The 21269-nt window shown below is 36.7% G+C and overlaps 1 protein-coding gene across 3 annotated transcripts in view; it reads left to right on the forward strand.

Moving 5' to 3' along the window:
- The window catches only part of MAN1A2 (mannosidase alpha class 1A member 2), a 273987-nt gene that overhangs the window by 164778 nt on the left and 87940 nt on the right, over positions 1 to 21269 (forward strand). For 2 of the 3 annotated variants that reach the window (XM_006919680.2, XM_025052327.1), the window contains exon 1: positions 7 to 847. The exons of the other annotated variant lie outside the window; for it this stretch is intronic. In XM_006919680.2, the coding sequence (XP_006919742.1) occupies positions 546 to 847 (302 nt within the window). In that variant the 5' untranslated portion in view covers positions 7 to 545. Of the gene's footprint in view, positions 1 to 6; positions 848 to 21269 lie in introns of those variants that run through there. 3 annotated transcript variants of the gene reach the window in all.

Raw genomic sequence — 21269 nt, forward strand, 5'->3', positions numbered from 1 at the left:
CTGGGTCCCGCGCCGCTGCCGCGGCTTCCCGGCGAGGTGGGGGAGACCTTCGCCCGCGTTGCCGGACTTCCGAGGAGACCCTTGTTTTTCCGCCGCCGAGGCTGAGAGACTCTGGAATCGAAGCGTCAGAGGAGGTGAAGTGAACCCTCTGCGACTCCTCGGATCTGGGCCGGCTCCCTTTGGGGGCGGGAGACCTCACCGGAGCATCCCACGGAGGGGCAGGAATGGAAGACCCCACCTTGCATCCTCTCTGCAGCGCTGCTTTCCCGATCCACCCGTAGGAATGAAGAGGAGTCTGGTAATAACCCGAGGCAAGGAAAATATCACCGGACACACACTAGTGATCGTTTGGGGGGCCACACACGTTTCTGAATGTAATTGGACAAGCGTGAAAGAGGTGCCCTATTAAAAAAGCACAACAAGCCTTTAAGAGGAGAAAAATAGAATTGCCCCGTTTTTGCCAAGATTTTGAAGACTGTTCCATGTATTGCACATCTGACATAAGATGAGAACTTTGTAAAATATCGTGTCTAAGAGCGTAAACAATGACTACCCCAGCCCTGCTGCCCCTGTCTGGACGAAGGATACCACCTCTGAACTTGGGGCCGCCTTCCTTCCCACATCACAGGGCTACCTTGAGACTTTCTGAGAAGTTTATCCTCCTCCTTATTCTAAGTGCCTTCATCACCCTGTGTTTTGGGGCATTCTTCTTCCTTCCAGACTCTTCAAAACACAAACGCTTTGATCTGGGTTTGGAAGATGTGTTAATTCCTCATGTAGACGCCAGCAAAGGGGCTAAACACCCTGGAGTCTTCCTGATTCATGGACCGGATGAACACAGACACAGGTTTGTTTATTTCAGAAGTTCTGGTATTAACATTTGGCAGAGCAAGGTATGATTTATTGCATCACATCTGCCTTTTTTTTTTTTTCCGCAGCAAAATGTAATTTTACCTGAATTGCGAGAATTGTGTTGCTCTTTCCCAACTGGTTGAATAGAATCGTGGATGGAAAGGGCTCCTAGAGCCCCATTTAAACTCCACCTCCTTTCTTTTATATAGGAGAAACCTTTGTGCCCAGAAATAACCTAAAGAAATAGTGACATATGCTGCGTCTTCCTTTATTAAGAATGTGGTGCATCCAGTCATTGTGCCACCCAGTGAAATAGATGTATTGAATCCTGACAGCTGCTATGAGTTTGTTCTCTCCCAAAGGGCTCTCATTCTCTGTAGTTAAAGCTTAGTAGTGAACCTTCGCTTTTTAGGAAGGCAAACGGGGGCAGAATATACCTGTCATTTCTTAACATGCAAAAATAACCTCGTTATGTTCAGGGGATGTGTTTTGGTGCTCTATGTGGAACCAGTTAAAGGTGTCATTGACTCTTAAGTTATTTCACTTCGTGAGTCCTGTAGACAAGATTTGGTTATGTTTTTAAATTTAATTTTGCTCTCCCCTATTTTTATTTATTTATTTTTTTAAATATTAGAGATGGAGTGTGTCAAGTAACTATTAGAACCTGGTAGATTAAAGGGTTCACATCCTTTCAAATCACCAGATCTGAAGTGAGCTCTTGGGAGAGTTTGGCCAAACTCGGATAAAATGAGAGCCCTAGTTAAAATCCTTTTAAATTGTTTATGTAATTTGTATCAAAAGAAGAGTTTGGGAAAGTAGTTTACTTTTCTCAAACCTACATTTTCTTTTTTTACCTGCTATGTCTTTTCCCTTTTTTTCTCTATTTCTTAAAATAATTTTTGAGTATGTGGTAAAAAATCCTATGCTCAAATGCTGTTTTCAACTGACATTGGTTTTAACTTTTTATCATGCACAGGTTTTTGAAAAAGCTTAAGTTCAAATGTGAGCCTAAGTTAAATACTTGGAAAAATGCACGGTTGTAATGAGAGCTGGTTTTTCCTTTTTTTCAATCTGGTTAATTTATTATTATTTGCTTGCTGGTTCTTTGACTTTTGGCTGAACCTTATGGAATAGCTACTTCTGAAATTGTTTCCTGCCATTCTTCTGTAACTAAATCAATTTGGAGTTTTTGCCATCATTTTCAACTTCTGTACTCCTCTGTATTTGTTTATTTTGTCTTTTGCTCTTTGTGACTTCAAGAAAAATCTGATGTGATCTGTGAAATGTGTTGCTGAAGAATTAACACTGAAAGTACTGTTTTCCTTGAAATCTATTTTCTATAGTATTTATATAAGCTATGATATTTTTTTTTAACAAGGTGTTAAGACTGGTCTCAGACCTCTGACAGCAGTGCGTTAACATTATTTAACTCTGTCATGTACTAAACCGTTTCCCTTATATTTTACGTGTGGTGTAAAGCTTAAAAAATACATATGACAGCATTCTAGTTTAAAAGCATTCACATAGAAAAATTCTTAGTTAAGTAGAAATAAAATTTAAATTTGAATGAAAATACAAATATGTACATTTTATTTACATTTTTAAAAGCCTACTTATATCTCTTAAACAAAGATTCTTAAATTTATACAGTCTGTGACTACATGTTCTTGTGTGTTGCTGTTGGGTTCCTGAATTTGGGATGAGACATTGGTTATTGAGTTCTGATAGCAAGGTATGTTGAGTGAGCTAAATCCTGGGTTTCGGATAGTGACAGTCTGGGTACCAAGTGTTGTATGTGAGAATTCAAATCTGGTTTCTGAGTTTTGGAAAGCGAGAGTCGAAGAGTGGGAGTTCAGGTAACAAGGGATCCCTGTATTATCTCTATGCATATCCTTGGGTTTTATTAGTTTATTTTTATATTTGCTTAGTAGGTGGTCAGTTGTAGCCTACCACATCTGAAAACACAGTCTATCGTGAAAGTATTCTTCTAATTTAAGCAATGAAATACGTTTTAAATTTAGAGATCATTCAAATAGTAAGCTTAAAACGTGAGATATAAAACAAACTAATGGATAAACGTTAACTTATTTAAAAATAATGCAGAAAGGTAGCATTTTCACAGACTTAATTGGTACTAAGATCATAGCTATTTTGGGTATGGGTCAAAAAAACATATTTCTTAATTTGGAAACTACAAACTGATAATTGATCCTAACTTTGTGTATGTGGAGAAGGGCGCAGGGTAGAGGGATGAGACACCTTACTTTAACGGATGAGTAATGGAAAATAAGTCGTGGCCATTATTTTTTATTCACAGTATTTAAGAGATACTTGTTGAATTGTTTTTTCTTTATTATGAACTAATTTATTATAGTAGGTGTATAAACTCTGGAGTTTGTCACTGATTAGATATGTGATCTAGAGCAAATTTTAAAACTTTATACCTAGTCGCTTCCTCTGGATGACAGTGGCATCTACTTTATAGATTAAACTGAATGAGATAACACATGTGAAATGCTCAATACAGTTCGTAGCATTTAGTAAATGCTCAACAAATATTAGCTATTATTATGCTCAGTAATTATCATTTTAATTGAATCTTAATTCTGAGTCTGCTTACTTTTAAATACTATACATGTTTCTGAAAAGTTGGATACAGATTAATTAATATTTAAAAAGTATACCAGAAGCTTATTGTCTCAAGAACATTTTATAACCAAACTGATTAGCAAGAAATGAATATTGTGTGTCTGCCCTGGGTCAAACCCTTCTTTTATGAAGCTTCCCATCCAGGAGGGCATTAAATAAATAAATTTATTTTTGAGGCGGGATGAGTGTTACGAAGTTGTTCTCAATGCTATCGTAATGGGGTGATAACCTTCCATATGGCTGGTGTAGAGATTGCCCTGTGGGGCTAGGTGAAGAGGGCAGCATCGCCTCCTTATTGTCATTAAAAAGATTTGAATTAGTTGCCAGCATTCACATATCAGGAGATTTCACATAAAAGTCTGAACTTCTGATTTCTCTTGAAAAAGTAGAGGAAATGGCAATACCTATATCTTTATTTTCGGATGGCAGTGCTCAGCTGGATTTGGACAGCAGCTACTCCCTCTAGAGGGGCACATGCTCTTCATTTCATGCCAGTCGGTTAAATTGCCAGATAAGTAAATCTATTGAATCAATATTTAAGCTAGTGTTGAGTGGGGAATCTCTAGGCAGGATCCTGGAGAGTTTGTAGTTAAGTATTTTGGTCTTTGTCCTAAGTCTTATGGGAAGTCGTTGAAGGGTTTTCATTAAAGCAAGGATGAATGATGTAATCATTTTTAAAAAAATAATCACTTTGGTTGCAGTGTAAACACTGGACTGGAGAGAGAAGCAGGAGGAAATGCAGTGAAATAAGTTAGGACATTCTGGGTCACAGAGGATGTTGGCTTAGACCACAGTGGTGGTAGTGGAAGAGGAGGAAACTTGGTGAAGAAAAGTGGTTAAGAGATGTTAAACTGTTAAGTTTCATAGAAATTGGTGGTTGATCGAATATGGGGGCTCAGGTAGAAGGAGAAGGAAGTCCAGGTTATCTCCCAGTTTCTGGGTGACATGACCGTGGATTACTGAGAAGTATATACTTTGTTTAATTAATATTTAAATTTATGTAATTTTTATTATATGAAATTAAGATTAAGTCTTTTCATGAGAAAACATATGTTCCTTTCTATTAACTGGCTCATAAATAATTCAGAGTTTTCAAACACTGTTTACCTTCCAGATGATGATAAAGTGTGTAATTTGATGTTGATGAGAGTCATTTTTAACATCTGTGATTTTTTTAATTAAATTTATTGGGGTGACATTGGTTACTAAAATCACATAGGTTTTGAGTGTATAATTCTATAACATGTCATCTGTATATTGCATTGTGTGTTCACCAGCCAGAGTTAAATTTCTTTCTGTCACCATATATTTACCCTCATCTACCTCCCTCTTTCCTGCCCCCTCTGGTAACCACTAAACTCTGCTGTGTCCACCAGTCTCTATTTGTCTTGTCCGTTTTTTGCTTTCAGATTTATATCCCCCATATAAGTGAAATCATATGGTTTTCAACTTTTTCTATCTGACTTATTTTGCTTAGCATGATAATCTTGAGATCCATCTCTGTTGTTGCAAACAGCAGTATGTCATCTTATGGCTGAGTAACATTCTGTTGTATGTATGTACCACAGCTTCCTTATCCAGCCATCTATCGAAGGACACTTTAGATGTTCCCATGTCTCGGCCACTGTGAATAATGCTACAGTGGACATCGGGGTGCATATATCTTTGTGGATAAATGTTTTCAAACTTTTTGGGTAAATACCCAGAAGAGAGATTGCTGGGTCACATGGTAATTCTGTGCTTAGTTTATTGAGGAACCTGCATACTGTTTTCCACAGTGGCTGTACCAGTTTACATCCCCACCAGCAGTGTATGAAGATTCCTTTTTCCCCACAACCTCTCCAGCACTTGTTATTCCTTGTCCTGTTGATATAGCCATTCTAACAAGTGTGAGGTGGTATCTCATTGTGGTTTTGATTGCAATTTCCCTAATAGCTAGTGAAATAGAGCATCTTTGTGGCAGCCATTTGTGTGTCTTCTTGGGAGAATTGTCTCTTTAGGTCCTCTGCCCATTTTTTAATTATATTGTTTGTTTTTTATTGTTGAGTTGCAGGAGTTCTTTGTATATTTTGGACATTAGGCCCTTATTGGAGGCGTTGTTTGCACATATATTCTCCCATTCAGTGTTGGTTGCTTCTTTGTCTCCATCTGTGATTTTTAAAGTAACCAAAACAGATATTTGTTATAATACATGTGAATGTTATGCATATATAATATACTCATATACATGAAGTATCGTGTTTATAATTTGTGTACACCATAGACCTAATTAAAATTTTACTTCTTAATTTCTTTCACTTTTTTTGAAAATGACATTTATTTTATATAATGGCATTGTAGCATAGACCTAATTAAAATTTTACTTCTTAATTGCTTTCACTTTTTTGAAATGACATTTATTTTATATAATGGCATTGTATAAATGGGCTTCGTGGTTGTTTTTTTTTTTTTTTTTAAATACTTATTCGAACTGCCAGTAAGTTTCATCCTTTAGTTAGGATTTCATTAGTCTGAATGGAATACTTGATAGTTTCCTCAAATAGAAGGAACATAGGCTTAGAAGTTAGAAGGAACTAAAGTGTCTTAGTTCTACTAACTAACTGTGTGACATTGTACTAGGCATAATTGCTCTAAACTTGTGCTGGTCAGTACGGTAGTCATTAGTGATATGTGGCTATTGAACTTGAAATGTGACTAGTCCAGATTGCAGTGTGCTTTAATGAGATTTTAAGTAGTTCATGTAATGATTTGTATTTTTCATTTGATTCAGTTTTGCTTTTGATTGCCAGAGTATTAAAATCTCACGATTGTGATTTTAATTTTCTTGCTCTCTTTCCTCATTTCATCCCTCTTCCATTCCTTTCCCCCTGTCCTGTTCTTCGCGCTTTCTGCTCCTGTTTCGGAGAGGTTGCATCAACCATTTTATCTTCTAAGTCAGCTGGACTTTCGCTTGTGATATATTTCCCCTCATTGACTCCCGGTTATTTTTGCTATTTCCCTTTGCTCAGATGTGAATAAGGTAAAGTCTGTTTATACTTGTTGTTTATCAACAGTCTGTGCCGTAGATAACGTTTCTCGCATTTTTTGTCTACTTATATGTTGAGTGACTATCTTTTGCACCTCTATAGTTGGAGAGTTGATCTGTACAGCTTGAGTCTGTTTTTCTCCATTCTATGAATCTTTAGTTCTCTCAGTTGTTATGGTGAAGGATTAGATTTTCGTGTCATTCCCAAACTTAGTACCATTGGCAGCATGGACAGCTTCTGAGATCCCTTTTGTCTGTCTCTTACCACCTGGAGTGAACTTACTTCCCATACACTTATTTCCCCCATCCTGCGGGAGTTGCTCTGATAAGAACCTGACTAGTTAGATAACAAGGTAAGAAATGGGAAGAGACTGTGGGGAAAGACATGTCGAGCAGCGCTCTGCCTGCATGGAGGTCTCTGTTCCACTTTCTCACTGGGATAGACCCTTTGTCTCTAAGATAAGTTACATTTGGAGTAGGATATGAGTTTGGGCATTTTCGTTTGTTTCATGAGGATAAAGCTCGGTTCTGTATACTCTAGGTATGGTTAAAAGTGAACCTTTCTCCCAGATTCTGACATGATGGGTCTTATTTCTTTGATAGTCTGAGTTTTTATCATTTTCTACATCTTTCTAAGTATTAATAGTGATTTGCAAGAGGCTCTATTTTGGGGCTGCTCACCAGATGATATTTTGTGTACACTAAAGTCCAATTTTGATTCTAAGCAAAATGACAGTGACTTTGCTTTTTTTTAGCTCGGCATTATAAAATCACTGAATATAGCAGTATGTTTTTCATTCTTCTCAGAAATGAATAAAGTTAAGTTAGTATGGTATGGTTAAAATGCAGAATACCAAGGTATAAGTCCTGATTTTTATGTTGGTCAGTAAGTGTTGGAAGTTCTGGGAAATGAATGCCCCAGAAGTTGAATGTTGATAGGTGAAAAGTATTGGATGACGGTAAATGTTTCAAGAAAATAAAATTTATTCGAGCATTAGTTTGTTTATTTGCTTTAAAAGCTATGTTAGCCTTTTCAGAATTTCTCTTGGGTCTTATAAAGAGTGTTCTGGGTTATGAAATGTTTATTAATATTTCTTTTGGATTTTCTTATTAAAGAATCAAAAACACAATCTCATAATAGTTCTTCCAAATTATTAACCTAGACTTAATGTAGATTATGTAAGCCTCTAGAACATGTAGTTTAAGATTAGATCTTATTTTTTATCCTCATTATTATTAAAACCGTGCTTCAAATTACTTTGATATGCATTTAATCGTATTTCCTGATAGTGTTCTCTGGTCTACAGGGTTCTTGTTAATAATAATTTATCCATTAAACAGTTGAGATTACCCTAATCCACAAATAGATTTATTTCCTTACCCTTCCTGCCTCTAGATAGTCTTTTTCCTGCGTACTTTTATCTTTCTCCTGTGTCATCTCTGATGGCATATTTACAGTCATTTGCTTACTTACCTGTCTCTTCCAATAGAATGTGGGTTCCTGGAGGACAAAGACTGTCTTTTATTTATCTTTATATAAACAGTGCTTGAAGTACATTTGGTCCTTAGTAAAAGTACCAAATAGTGTATAGTGTATACCTATTGAATAAATGATGTCCATGTCAAGGTGACAGATTCCAAAAGTTCAAGTACAAACAAAATTCAAGGAAAGAAAGAGAGAGAAGATAGAAAAGGAAGGAGAAATGATGTCTTAAAGTGAGGATACAGTTTTAATAGAGGCCCTTTATAAAAAATAATACAGTTTATAGAGGCCCTTTATAAAAAATAATTTCAAAACTTAGGGAATAATTTGTATTGACCCTATCTAATGTATACATATTCCTATAAATTCCTATATGTCTAAGGCTTTTTGCATGTCCTCACATTGAATTTCCCCTTCTTTAGGAAGAAAGGAAGACAACAATAGAGCATGTGATGAGTATTTTAACATAACCTTTAGTCTTCACATCAGATTTGTAAGTTACATATTACTAATACATTTTAATAAGTACTGTAAAACTTAGATCATGCCGAAAGTTGGAAAGTTGGCACCACGGAAGCCAAACATCTATTCAGAATCAGGTAGCATGAGGAAATCCCGCTCCATCCCACTCTGTCTGTATACCTATTGAATAAATGATGTCCGTGGCAAGGTGACAGATTCCAAAAGAGAAGATACAAACAAAATTCAAGGAAAAATTGAGAGAGAAGATAGAAAAGGAAGGAGAAATGATGTCTTAAAGTGAGAATACAGTTTTAATAGAGGCCCTTTATAAAAAATAATTTCAAAACTTAGGGAATAATTTGTATTGACCCTATCTAATGTATACATATTCCTATAAATTCCTATATGTCTAAGGCTTTTTGCATGTCCTCACATTGAATTTCCCCTTCTTTAGGAAGAAAGGAAGACAACAATAGAGCATGTGATGAGTATTTTAACATAACCTTTAGTCTTCACATCAGATTTGTAAGTTACATATTACTAATACATTTTAACAAGTACTGTAAAACTTAGATCATGCCGATAGTTGGAAAGTTGGCACCACAGAAGCCAAACATCTATTCAGAATCAGGTACATGGTAAACCATAATTTAATTGATTAAATGAGCAAATGTTATATTTACTGTTGTTTGAAAATTATAAAAATATTTAACTGATAGTTTGGGCTGACTCTGCATAATCATTGGCTAGGAAAATCATTTTGCTACTTTCATTTTCCGTAACTGCAAATCCAGTCAGAAAAGTTTGATTGCCATTAAATTTTTGCTGGAACTGTTTTCTTTTAGAACATGGCCATAATACAGAATGTGCTGGAGATTTATTTACAGATGGGGTTTTAGGATTTATCATGAAGACAGATCTCCTTCAAAGGGCATTCATTCCAATGATCTGTCTTGGAATTTTATGTAGTCCAGAAGGAAAGCATCACTGTATATTGAAGAGAACCCTGGGCTCCGTGTTAAGAGATAGAGGCTTCAGTTTCAGCGTTGTCCTTACTCGTTGGTGTGTATTTCAATAATCATTAACTTCTCTGTGCCTTACTTAGGAAATGAGGTAATTGACTGAATCTTTAAAGATTCCTTCTAGCTCGTACATATGAAATACGAGTAATCTCATGAAGTAGGGAACTGAGGAATGTGCAGTAATTTAGTTCAGGACACAAATGCTGTGAAAATAAAATGGGAATTAGCAGCGTCATTTTTATATATACAAATGAAGATTTAAGACATCATTTCATAAATCACAAACTCATTTATATAATATTTCAGTAGTCCCCCTGTCATACATGGTTTGGCTTTCCACAGTTTCACCTACCCACAGAAAATATTAAATGGAAAGTTCCAGAAGTAAACCACTCATAAATATTAAATTGTGCATCGTTCCGAGTAGCATGAGGAAATCCCGCTCCATCCCACTCTGTCTCTCCCAGGTGAATCATCTCCTTGTCCACTGCGTCCACGCCGTGTATGCTACCTGCCCTTCAGTCACTTAGCAGCCTTCTTAGTTATCAGATCGACTGTCACAGTATCGCAGGCCTTTTGTTCAAGTAACCCTTATTTTACTTAATAATGGCCCCAAAGTGCTAGAGCGGTGACTCTGGCAAGTCAGATATACCAAAAAGAAGCCATAAAATGCTTTAAGTGAAAGGTATGTATGTATGTATAGAGAAAAACAGTATGTATAGGATTCGGTACTATCTGCGGTTTCAGACACTAACTGGGGGTCTTGGACGTATCCCTCGTGGATAAAGGGGACTACTGTATGTAATTATTTATATAATAAAGTCTGTACCAATTTAAAAAGTAAATGAATGTAATGCTGTTTTAAACACTGTTTCTCATAAGCTTAAAAATTTAATTTATTGAACATTTTGTGTGCCAGCCTGAAGTATAGGTCTATTACAAAAGTATCTCCAGGTGTCATTTTTGAGCCCAGTTAACAATTAAATCTCTCAATTCGTTATCCAGGACGTCAGGATAGATTTGTGGAAAACAAGATTCCTTGAGTACTTCAGGCCTCAGACCCTATGAGGTTTTCTTTGCTTTAGGATTGTAATTTCCTAACCTTAATATTGAGCGATGCCTTTGAAAGTGTTGTCTTTTGTTCTCCATATCTTAACAAGAACTCGAGGGACAAGTTACATACATAGTTTAAAGAAAAGATATGAAGTTATCTGGAGATTACAGAGAACAATGTGTATATTTTTTTTTTTTATATTTTAACATTTACATATTTATAAAATCAACCTCTATTATGCAGATTTCTTGACATCTTAATGATGTTGATGCTACCATTAAAAAACATTGGTCACATTCATTTATTCAGCAGCCTTTTTGAGTATTTGTTATGTACCAAGCATTACACTAAATATGAGGATTGTTGGAGAATGTTATAGAACATTGAAGATTAATTTCGACTCAGAGACTACTGAACATTTTTAATCTTATTCAAATCTTAACATGATTCTTAAAGCACATATCTTTGGAGTCGGATTTTAGTGGTCATAGAGGTTCCTTTTCACTTAGGTGAGGCTCTGGCATATGCACTTGAGAGTTCAGATAAGTTATTGCCTTATCTTTCCTCCTCTTTTTTTTCTAAGATGCATTTATTTCATTAACTTATGCATTTCTTGCGTACGGACTGTGTTATGTGGATATAAGGTGCAAAGTTCCTGCAGTTTTTTTCAATCAGGAACCAGACCTTAGCATCTGAAAAAATATGCCAGTCATTGTACTAAATTGAGATCTGGCACAATTGAATGTATTTATGTAACTAAAACTATATATAGCTATATGTGGTTATATCTAAGTTTATTTATAAAGTTATATGTGCGTACATGACCTTTTCAATTACTTGGCAGTAAGGTGGCATCTGATAGAAAGTTTATATCTCTTTGGTGTATATCTGTTATGTATATAATAATAAATGTGAATTATTTTTCTGTTAATCTGTGATGCCATTATACAACATTTACCTTTTCATGACCTAGATTTTTTCCCTCTGCTTAAAAAGCTTAGTGATGGGTTAGGTGTGGTGAACCCTGAGCAGCTGGTTCCTCTTGTTCTTACGCTGTTGGTGTAAGTCTAAAATAGAATTTTTGTGAAGAACAATGTAGTAATATCCACTAATTTAAAGAGCATATTCTTTGACTCGGCAAGTCTTCTAAGAACTTATTCTTGGGAAGCCTTCATATCAGTACACAAAGAAATGTTCAAGACTGTCCCCTGTAGCTGTAACATATTGTAAATGATCCATATGTTTGTCATCAGGCGATTACTTAATTAAGCGATAGTATATCACGGTATGTAGAGTTTTTTAACCCCCCTATCTTATCTGCTTATTCCCCAAAGAACCATACTATTTTAATTTTATAGTTTTATAATAGTGTATTTCGATATCTGTTATCATTCTTGTTTTTTAAAAAATTACAACCATACAGATAATATTAATGTCATCTTACCCACTGTTTCAAATCTCAGCATTTTTCTACTTTAGCTGAAGATTACTCTTCTTGAGATAAACCTCTAGCCTGAGTTTGACATTGTCTCAGTGCATGGTTTTATACTTGTCTAACATAAATATTGATATGTTATATATAAACATATATTTTGCATATTCTTAAACATTATATATTTATCATTCTTCAAGTTTTTCTTTTTGCTTAACATTTTTAATGACATATATGTTAATATATTGGGCTGTGATTTAATTATTTTGTTTCTTAGATAATCCGTTGTATGATTAAATCTCAACTTATTTATATGTCCTTCTGTTGATAGATTTTTAGGTTAATTCCATATTTTTGCTGCAAAAACATTCTTGTACATTTGTTCTTGGGCACCTGTGTTTTTTCCCCAAGGTAAAAATTTAGTAATAGAACTGTTAAGTTGTAAAGTATGTATGTTATTGACTAAATTTTGTTGCAAAATTAGCCTCTAAAGTAGATTATACCAGTTTACCCTCCCACCTGCATATTGTGTATTTAAAAAAATCTTTACCAATCCGATGCCAATTTTAGTTGTTATGTCTCTTATTGCTAGTGAGGTAGAATATTTTTTAAAACATATTTGTTGTTTTTTGGGTTTCCTGGTCTTCGAGTTGCTCACTCACATTTTTGCCATTTTACCTTATGGGTTGTTCTCCTTTTTCTTATTCATATGCAGGACTTGTTTACGCACTCTGGGTGAATTCTTTGTTATGTAGATGCATTACACATCTTCTTGCAGTGGATGCTTTATTTTTATACTTTGTTTACAGTGTCTTTAGTTTTACAGAAGTTTTAAATTTTAGTAATTGGATTTGTCAGTATTTTCTTTTTTGTATTGCTTTTGGATTTTGCGTAGGGAACGCTTTTCTACCCTGAAGTTATGGTCTCCTTATTTTCAATTTTGGTAGTTTTGAAGTTTAGTTTTTCATACGCAGAGATTTAATCTACTTGGTTTTGCCTTTGTGTGTGATGAGGTTGGGACTGAGTTTGTATACGGGTGCCCAGTTGTCTCCATCTCTTCTGTCGAAGAGTCTGTTTTTTCCCCTGGATTTGCAATGCCAATCTCTGCCATATAACAGATTTTCTATTTTCATCGGTTTGTTTCTGGGTTCTCTATATCTTTTTGTATATTTCTTTTGGGTTAGCATAGGATGCTGTTTTAGTAATAATAAGTGTAGTAATAAGTGTAGCTTTAGGTAAAGCTGCGGACTGAATGTTTGTGTCTCCTCAAAATTCACATGTTGAAATCCTGGTCCTCAGTGTCATGGTATCAGGGGCTGGGGACTTTGGGAGGTAACATTCCTGTAACTGAGAACGGCATTCGCACCCTACATAAAAAGACACGAGAGAGCTTGCTTTCTCTCTCTCTGCTCTTTCCTTCATGTGAGAAGGTGACAGTCTGCAGCCCAGAAGAGGTTTCTCACCCAAACCCAACCATCCTTGCTGCCTCCAGGGCTGTGAGAAATCAGTTTTCGTCGTTTACCAGCCACTCCATCTATGATACTTTGTTGTAGCAGCACAAACAGACAGGTTGGATGGCTTCTTCCACCTGTTCTTTAAAATCGTGTTTGCCTTTCTTGAATCTAAGCTCTTCCATAAGTATTTTTTTAAATTGAGGTAAACTTTGCATAACATAAAATTAGCCATATTCAAGAGAACAGTTTAGTGGCATTTAAAACATTCACAATGTTGTGCCGCCACCACCTCCGTCTAGTTCCCAAACATTGTTATATCCGGAAAGGAGACTTCATTCCCATCACGCAGTTACTCCCCGCCCCCTCCTCCCTGCCAGGCCCTGCAAACCCCAGTCTGCTTTCTGCCTCTGAGCTTCACCTATCCTGGTAGATATTATCATCTGCGTGGCAAATGCTTCACACAAATGGAATCCCCCAACGTAAGACCTTAGTGCCTGGCTCCTTTGGCTTAGCATAACGGTTTTGAGGCTCATCTAGTACCCCGGCTTTGTATAGCTGAGTAATATCCCATCATTCGCATGCACACCATTTGTTCGTGCAGTCGTCTGGTGTAGATGTTTGGGTGGTTTCCACCTTTTGGCTGTTGTGAATAGTGCAGCTATGAACGTGTGCGAATGTGTTCGTTTGAGTACCAGTTATCAGTCCTCTTTGGTATATACTAAGTAGTGGAATATCTGGGTCGTATGATTTAACTTTTTGAGGAACTGCCAAACTGTGCCCCATGGCAGCTGAATCATTTTACATATCTATCAGCAATGTCCGAAGGTTCCAATTTCTGTATGCCCTGTCAACACTTTGAAAACAATTATATCCATCCTAGTGGATGTGAAGTAGTATCTCATTTCCCCGAGGACTAATGATGTTGAACATCTTTTCATATGCTCGTTGGCCATTTGTATATCTGTTTTGGATAAATGTCCATCCAAGTCCTTTGTCCAATTTTAAAATTGAGTAGTTTGTATTTTTGTTGTTGAGTTCTTTACATCTTTTAGATACTAGACCCTTATCAAATAAATGGTTTGCAAATACTTTCTCCTTTTCTATAGGTTGTCTTTCACTTTCTTGATGATGTTCATTGATGCAAAAAGTTTTTAATTTTGATGAATCTCAATTAATTTTCTTTTGATGTCATACTTAAGAATCCATTGCCAAACCAAGGTCATGAAGATTTAGTTGTGTTTTCTTAAGACTTTTATGATTTAACTATTATATTTAGGTTGTGGAACCATTTTGAGTTTTGGTGTATGGTGTCAGATAGGGGTCCGACGTTATTATTTTGCATGTGGCTCTGGTTGTCCCAGCACCATTTGTCGAAGAGACTATTTTTTCACCTTCGAATAGTATTGGCATCCTTGTTGAAAATCAATTGGCTATACATGTGGACTCTCAGTTTTGTTCCATTTGTCTCTAACCGTTTATGCCACTACCACACAGTTTTAATTACTGTAGTTTTGTAGCAAGTTTTGAAATTGGGAAGTGTGAGTGTTCCGACGTTATTACTTTTCAGTATTGTTTGACGTTATTACTTTTCAGTATTGTTTGGACTATTTGTGGCCACTTGCAATTATTTATCTATTTGAGGATCAGCATTTCAGTTTCTGCATAAACAGCTGTTGGAATTTTGAAAGGGACTGGGTCGAATCTGTAAATCACTTTGGGTAATGCTGTCGTCTTAACAATTTTACGTTTTCTAATTCATGACCACGGGACATCTTTTCATTATTTCGGTCTTCTCTAATATCTTTCAGCACTTTTGTACTTTTCAGTGTATGAGTGTTTTATCTCCTTGGTTAAACTTATTCCTAGATATTTAATTATTTTGTATACTATTGGGAATGGAATGGTTTTCTTAATTTTCTTTTTTTTTTTTCTGACTTTTCATTTCTGATATATAGAAACACAAGTGATTTTTGCCTGTTGATTTTGTGCCCTCAACTGAATTCATTTATTAGCTCTAGTAGTCACTTTGTGGCTTGTTTGGGATTTTTGGTATATGTAGGATGATGACACCTGCAAATAGAGATAATTTTACTTCTCCCATTCCAATTTAGATGCCTTTTATTTCTTTTTCTTGCCTAATTGCTCTGGCTAGAACTTACAGTACAGCGTTGAACAGTAGTGATGAAATCGGGCATCTTTGTCTTATTCCTGATCTTTGGGGAAAGCTTTCAATCTTTGCTTTGAGTGTGATGTTAGCTGTGGGTTTTTCATAAATGCCTTTTATCATGTTGAGGAAGTTTCTTTCTATTTCTGGTTTGCTGAGTATGCTTATCATGAAAGGGTGTTGGATTTTGTCAAATGTTTCTTCTGCATTGGTGGAGATGTTATGTATTTTATTCTCTTTGTTCTATTAATGTAGCGCAGTACGTTGCTTTTCTTATGTTTAACCACCTTTGCATTTCTGGCGTAAAGTCCACTTGCTCATGGTGTACAATCATTTTAATATGCTGTTGGTTGAGGGTATTTGTATCTATATTTATAAAGGATATTGGTCCGAAGTTTTCTTTTCTTGTGATGTCTTTGTCTGGCTTCGGTATCAGGGCAATACTGGCCTCACAGAGTGGGTTAAGAAGTGTTCCCTCTTCCGTTTTGTGGACGTTTGAGGATTGGTGTTAATTCTTTAAATGCGGTAGAATTAAACCGTGAAACCATCTGGTCCTGATCTTTTCTTTGTTGGGAGGCTTCTGATTCCTGATTCAAGCTTCTTACAGGTTATAGGTCTATTCAGATTTTCTGTTTCTTCTTGAGTCAGTTTTCGTAGTTTGTGTGTTTCCAGGAATGTGCTCAGTTCATCTAAGGTATCTAATTTGTTGTTGTACAATTGTTCATAGTATTCTCTTTTAATCTGTTTTATTTCTGTAATGTCAGTAATAATATCCCCATTTTTATTTCTGATTTTAGTTATTTGCATCATCTCTGTTTTTTTTTCCCCCCCCTTTTTTGTTGAGCTAAAAGTTTGTCAAATTTGTCTATCTTTTCCAAGAACTAACTTTTGGCTTTGTTGATTTTTTCTTTAGTTTTTATGTTCTCCATTTTGTTTATCTCTAATCTTTATTGTTTTTAACTTTCTGCTAGTTTTGGGATTAGTTTGTTCTTTTTTTAGTTCCTTACGTTTTAAAGTCACATTATTAAAGTCACATGAGATCTTTTTAAAATGTAGGCATTTACCGCTATGAATTTCTGTCTGAGCACTCCTTTTGTTTCATCCCATACTTTTAGTATGTTATATTTTTGTTCTTATTTGTCTCATATTTCCTAATTTGCCATATGATTTTTTATTGACCTGTTGGTGTTTACAAGTGGGTTGTTTAATTTACACATACGTTTGATTTTTTCCATTACGATTTCTAACTTCATTTCATTGTCACTGAAGAAACTTAATATGATTTAATATTTTTACATTTATTGAGAATTATTTTGTGGCCTAACATGGTCTATTTTGGAGAATATTCCATGTGTGCTTGAGAAGAGTGTAGATTCTGCTGTTGTTGGGTAGATTGTTTTATGTATGTTTGTTAGGTGTAGCGAGTTTATAGTATTAAAATCTTCTCTTTCCATATGGACCTTCTGTTTCGATGTTCCAGTCATTATTGAAAGCGGTGTATTGAAGTCTCCAACTATTATTGTAAAATTGTCTGTTTCTCCCTTCAGTTCTGTCAGTGCTTGCTTCATATATTTTGGGGTTTTGTTGTTTGGTGTATATATGTTTATAATTGTTATATCTTTTTGATAAATTGACCTCCATGACTAGTTTAGAATTAGATTATCGAGATTCCGTTCTCCCTTTAGTACTCCCCGTTGGTTAAACCTAATAGGAAACCAGTTGACAAAAGAGTGAGAGGTAATTTGCAGAGTCTAAGCCCCAGAATTATGAAGCAGATTATAGAAGAGTGGACTTGTGGTTGAGGCTTTTGGTTTACTCACAGGTACTAAATAGCTTCCCTGTTTTTGGTGTGTGGACTTTGATTAGGTCTAGATGAGCAGTCAGTGGAGCAGTCTATGAGGGGCCGCTTTGCAGAATTGGAGTTGAATAGCTAGCAGCCCACCTCAGGCAAAATGGATGCCTGTTGGACTGGGCTTTTTCTTGGAGAGCTTTCTAGTCTCTTTCAGGCAATGGTTTTGAACTGGGTAAACGATCAGGAGGACTTCTCTCCAGGAATGACTGAGGCAGGCCCTCTCGGCCTGTGCTGGAAGTTATAGCAGTTCTCAACTCAGGCATGTGAATAACCTTGCAGGAGAGCAGGCTGCATAGGTTAGTGCATCGCTAGGTCCTAGGTCTCTTTCCGGATTCCTGAAAGTACCTTCTATATGAGCGAGTAATAGTATATAGTAACTATGGCAGGTTGACTGCCTTCCTATATTCCATCTTGTTCTCATTTATGCCACATTCAGAATAACTCGGAGTTTTAAGCATGCAGGTGGGACTCCTCTATTTTTCAGTGGTGTTGGTGGTGGGTGGGGGAAGAGTCAGAATTTTCCATTCTACATTGGTTGAATTACCTTGGCAATCGAGAGGGAACGAGTCAAAGGCATGCGCTTAGGTCACAGTCTCAGAGTATTTCTTCCATTTGCATTAAAAAGACTTGTAGGAGAGGAATCTTGGATACAGACAGGAGAAACCAACTGTAATGCACTTATAATAGGTATTTATTGGAAAGATATTCGTTAGCTTTCGGAATTGACATGAAGTCTGTAAAACTAGGCTGAGAAGCTAGTCAGGCCGTAAAGGAAGACGGGTATGCGGAACCTGTGAAGGTTAAGAAGCGGTTAGGGTCATTGTCTGTGCTGCTAGTCACTGAGCACTGGTTACGGCTTTGCCACCTTTGGACACTAGATTCCTCTGCTTTCTGAACGGTTCCTAAAATTGAGTCTTTGTTTCTTTATGTCACTTACTTCAGATCTGTAGCTCCAGCCAGAGCATCTGATTGCCTAAGTGTAGGTCATAGGGCCTAGCCTTGCCGTTAGACAATGGACAGATAAAATACCTTAAACTTTTTGGCTACTATAGGAAGAGAAGGGATTCTGCTACCAAAATACTGGTGAATTCCTAAATTTAGGTAGGGGCTTACATATTAACATCTTAATAAATGTAAAGTAAACTGAAAAGAACCCAAAGTTTTGTTGGGGATGAAGTTCTTGCTTGTGCTGTGCCATTTAGAAATGTAGATATAAATAGTCTCCCTATACTCTGCCTTTCCAGCACTTTTTGTGCAGTGGTTTAAAACAGGGGCCACTCCTGCTCCCCTTCGAGGGATCTTGAAAACATCGGGGTATTTTTGAGTTGTCGCAATGAAGGGGGAAGGGTGACGCTATTGCCATTTTGTAGGTGGGGGCCAGGAATGCTGACCACTCTGCACAACAGAAAATCGAATTATCCTGCCTAAAATGAACGTAACATTTGAGAAACTCTAGGTTACTGGATCATCTTAATGAGGGCTACGCATTAACACTGGCCTCCTTTCCTCCACTGTCTGTTCTCTATAGCTTGAGCATTATTTCTCACTTTCTTGTTTTACTTCTGGTCTCTTTCCTTAGTTCAAGGGACTTGTTTCCTTTTCAAGACCCCTTGAAATTTAAAATCCGCCTCCAACACCATATATAAAAATTAACTCAAAATGGATTAAAGACCTAATGTAAGAGCTAAAACTGAAGTTCTTAGAAGAAAACTTAGTGGAAAAGCTTCCATTAAGCTTTGTATTGTATAATTGGCAGCAATTTCTTGGATATGGCACTAAAAGAATAGGATAAAAAAAATAGATAAGTTGGACTTCATTAAAATTAAAACCTTCTGTGCCATCATTAGTTTGTGGACTTTAGGGCTTGGAGCTGAGGATAGGGGACTGTCTTAGTCTGCTCGGGCTGCCATAATGAAATGCCAAAATACCATGGACTCAGTGGCTTAAATAACAGAAATTTATTTCTCACAGCTTTAGAGACTAGAAAGTCCAAGGTCAAGGTCCAGCAAGGTTCAGTGTCTGGCTTGCAGGTGGCTACCTTCTAGCCACATCCTTGCATGGCCTTCCCTTTGTGTTTGGGGTGGGGCGAGAGGAGGTGGTGTGGGGCCAGGGGATGGGGGAAAGTTCTAAAGAGAAAGGCATGTTTCTCTCTTCCTCTTATAAGGCCATTAATCTCATCATGAGAGCCTCACTCTTATGACCTGATCTAACACTCATTACTTCCCAAAGGCCCCATCTCCAAATACCATCATGTTCGGGGTTACAGTTTCAACATAAGAATTTTTAGGGACACAAACATTCAGTCTAAGAGATAATGTCTTAGGGAGAAACCAAAAAAAAAAAAACAGACCTCAGAAACAAGTTGTCAGTGTTAGAAATTTGGATCTGGATTACTTAGTAACCTGGTAAAGGCCGACCATTTGTATTTTGATACAAGTTGAGAAAATACAGTTGGATGATGTCAACCAGGAAGAGTATATAGAGTAAGAAGGGAAGCGAGGGTGGAATACAACATTGGTAAAGCCAACGATCAACACGTTGTTGGAAAGGCAGGTCCGAGGAAGAAGGAGTTGCAAAGGAAGGATGAACAGTTATCAGTTAACTGTGGTGGATGCAAGTGTGATGTGTGGTTATGGGAAGTGGCAACGGCAAGTGTAGCAATCTGAAAAAGTATCGCGATGAAGGAAGGAAGGGGGACACCAGTGAAGGTGGAGGCAGTTTTGAGGGAAGGCTTTACTTATCTGGTTGTTTATTTTTTAAGGATGGGTGAGACTTCGTGTTCGTAGGTGAACAATAAAGCTCTACTGGAGGGAGAGAGTAAATGTAAAGGGGATATGTGTGTATATTCACCCAAATCTTTGCCAAAGAAGATTTCAGTGTAATTTTATGTATCCTCATGTAATTGAGGATTGTATTTGTCCTTCACAATGTTTCCAAACATGATTTATTTAGATACTCTAATTGGAGAAGGAAATCTATCACTTGGTTAATTTATTTCTGGGAAATCAACCCTCAAATGCTAATGAGAGCCTCAGGGAAAGAACATCTAGGATGGAGAGTGGCTCCGTTCAGATTAGGTTATTTACGAGCTGTAACAATCACAAAATAATGGTGGCTTAAGTCAGGTAGAAGTTTATTTCTGATCATATGAATTCTGTGGAGGCAGTTTCAACAAGGGAGGCTGAGAAATAGATTTTTTATTTAGCAGGATCCTGTGCTTATCAAAAATTAAAGAAGAAGGGAAAAAAGATAATGAGAGATGCGCGTTAGTATCTCTATAATAAGAGACAAACTGTTAAGTAAAATTTATTTCTTACGTGAAAGGCAGTGTTTGCCCGGTGTTTAAAAAGTCAAAATGCATGTGTACCTAGGCTCTCTACTTATAAGCTCTGTGACCCTGAACAAATTACGTATTTTTTTCTCTTTGTGCTTTACTATTGCATAAGATAGAGAACAGTGTTTAATAGTGGGTACCTCATAAATTGGTATGAGAATTAAGTAAGCTAATTAATTGACTAAACCAATGGCTTATATATCTAAGCCACAGCAGTGATTTGTTTTGTTGTCATTTGCTTATGCTTTTCAAGGACCCAGGGTGTGTGGAAGGTGACTCTAGTGACCATTGAGTTAGATGTTTACCCTCGAAGTAGTCATCCTTGGTGCTTTGGAAAATAGTAACTAGGACTCCTGTATTCATTCACGTGGATTGGGGTGGAGGTGGAGGTAGATTGAGCTTTCACAGAGTAGGGTAGAAAAACTGGTAGATGTCGTCTGCGGTCGTGGTTTCCGACATTCATGGGCATCATACAGACCTGCTGAA

The sequence above is a fragment of the Pteropus alecto genome, unplaced genomic scaffold (assembly GCF_000325575.1).
Source record: "Pteropus alecto unplaced genomic scaffold, ASM32557v1 scaffold106, whole genome shotgun sequence".
Taxonomy (NCBI): Eukaryota; Metazoa; Chordata; class Mammalia; order Chiroptera; family Pteropodidae; genus Pteropus; species Pteropus alecto.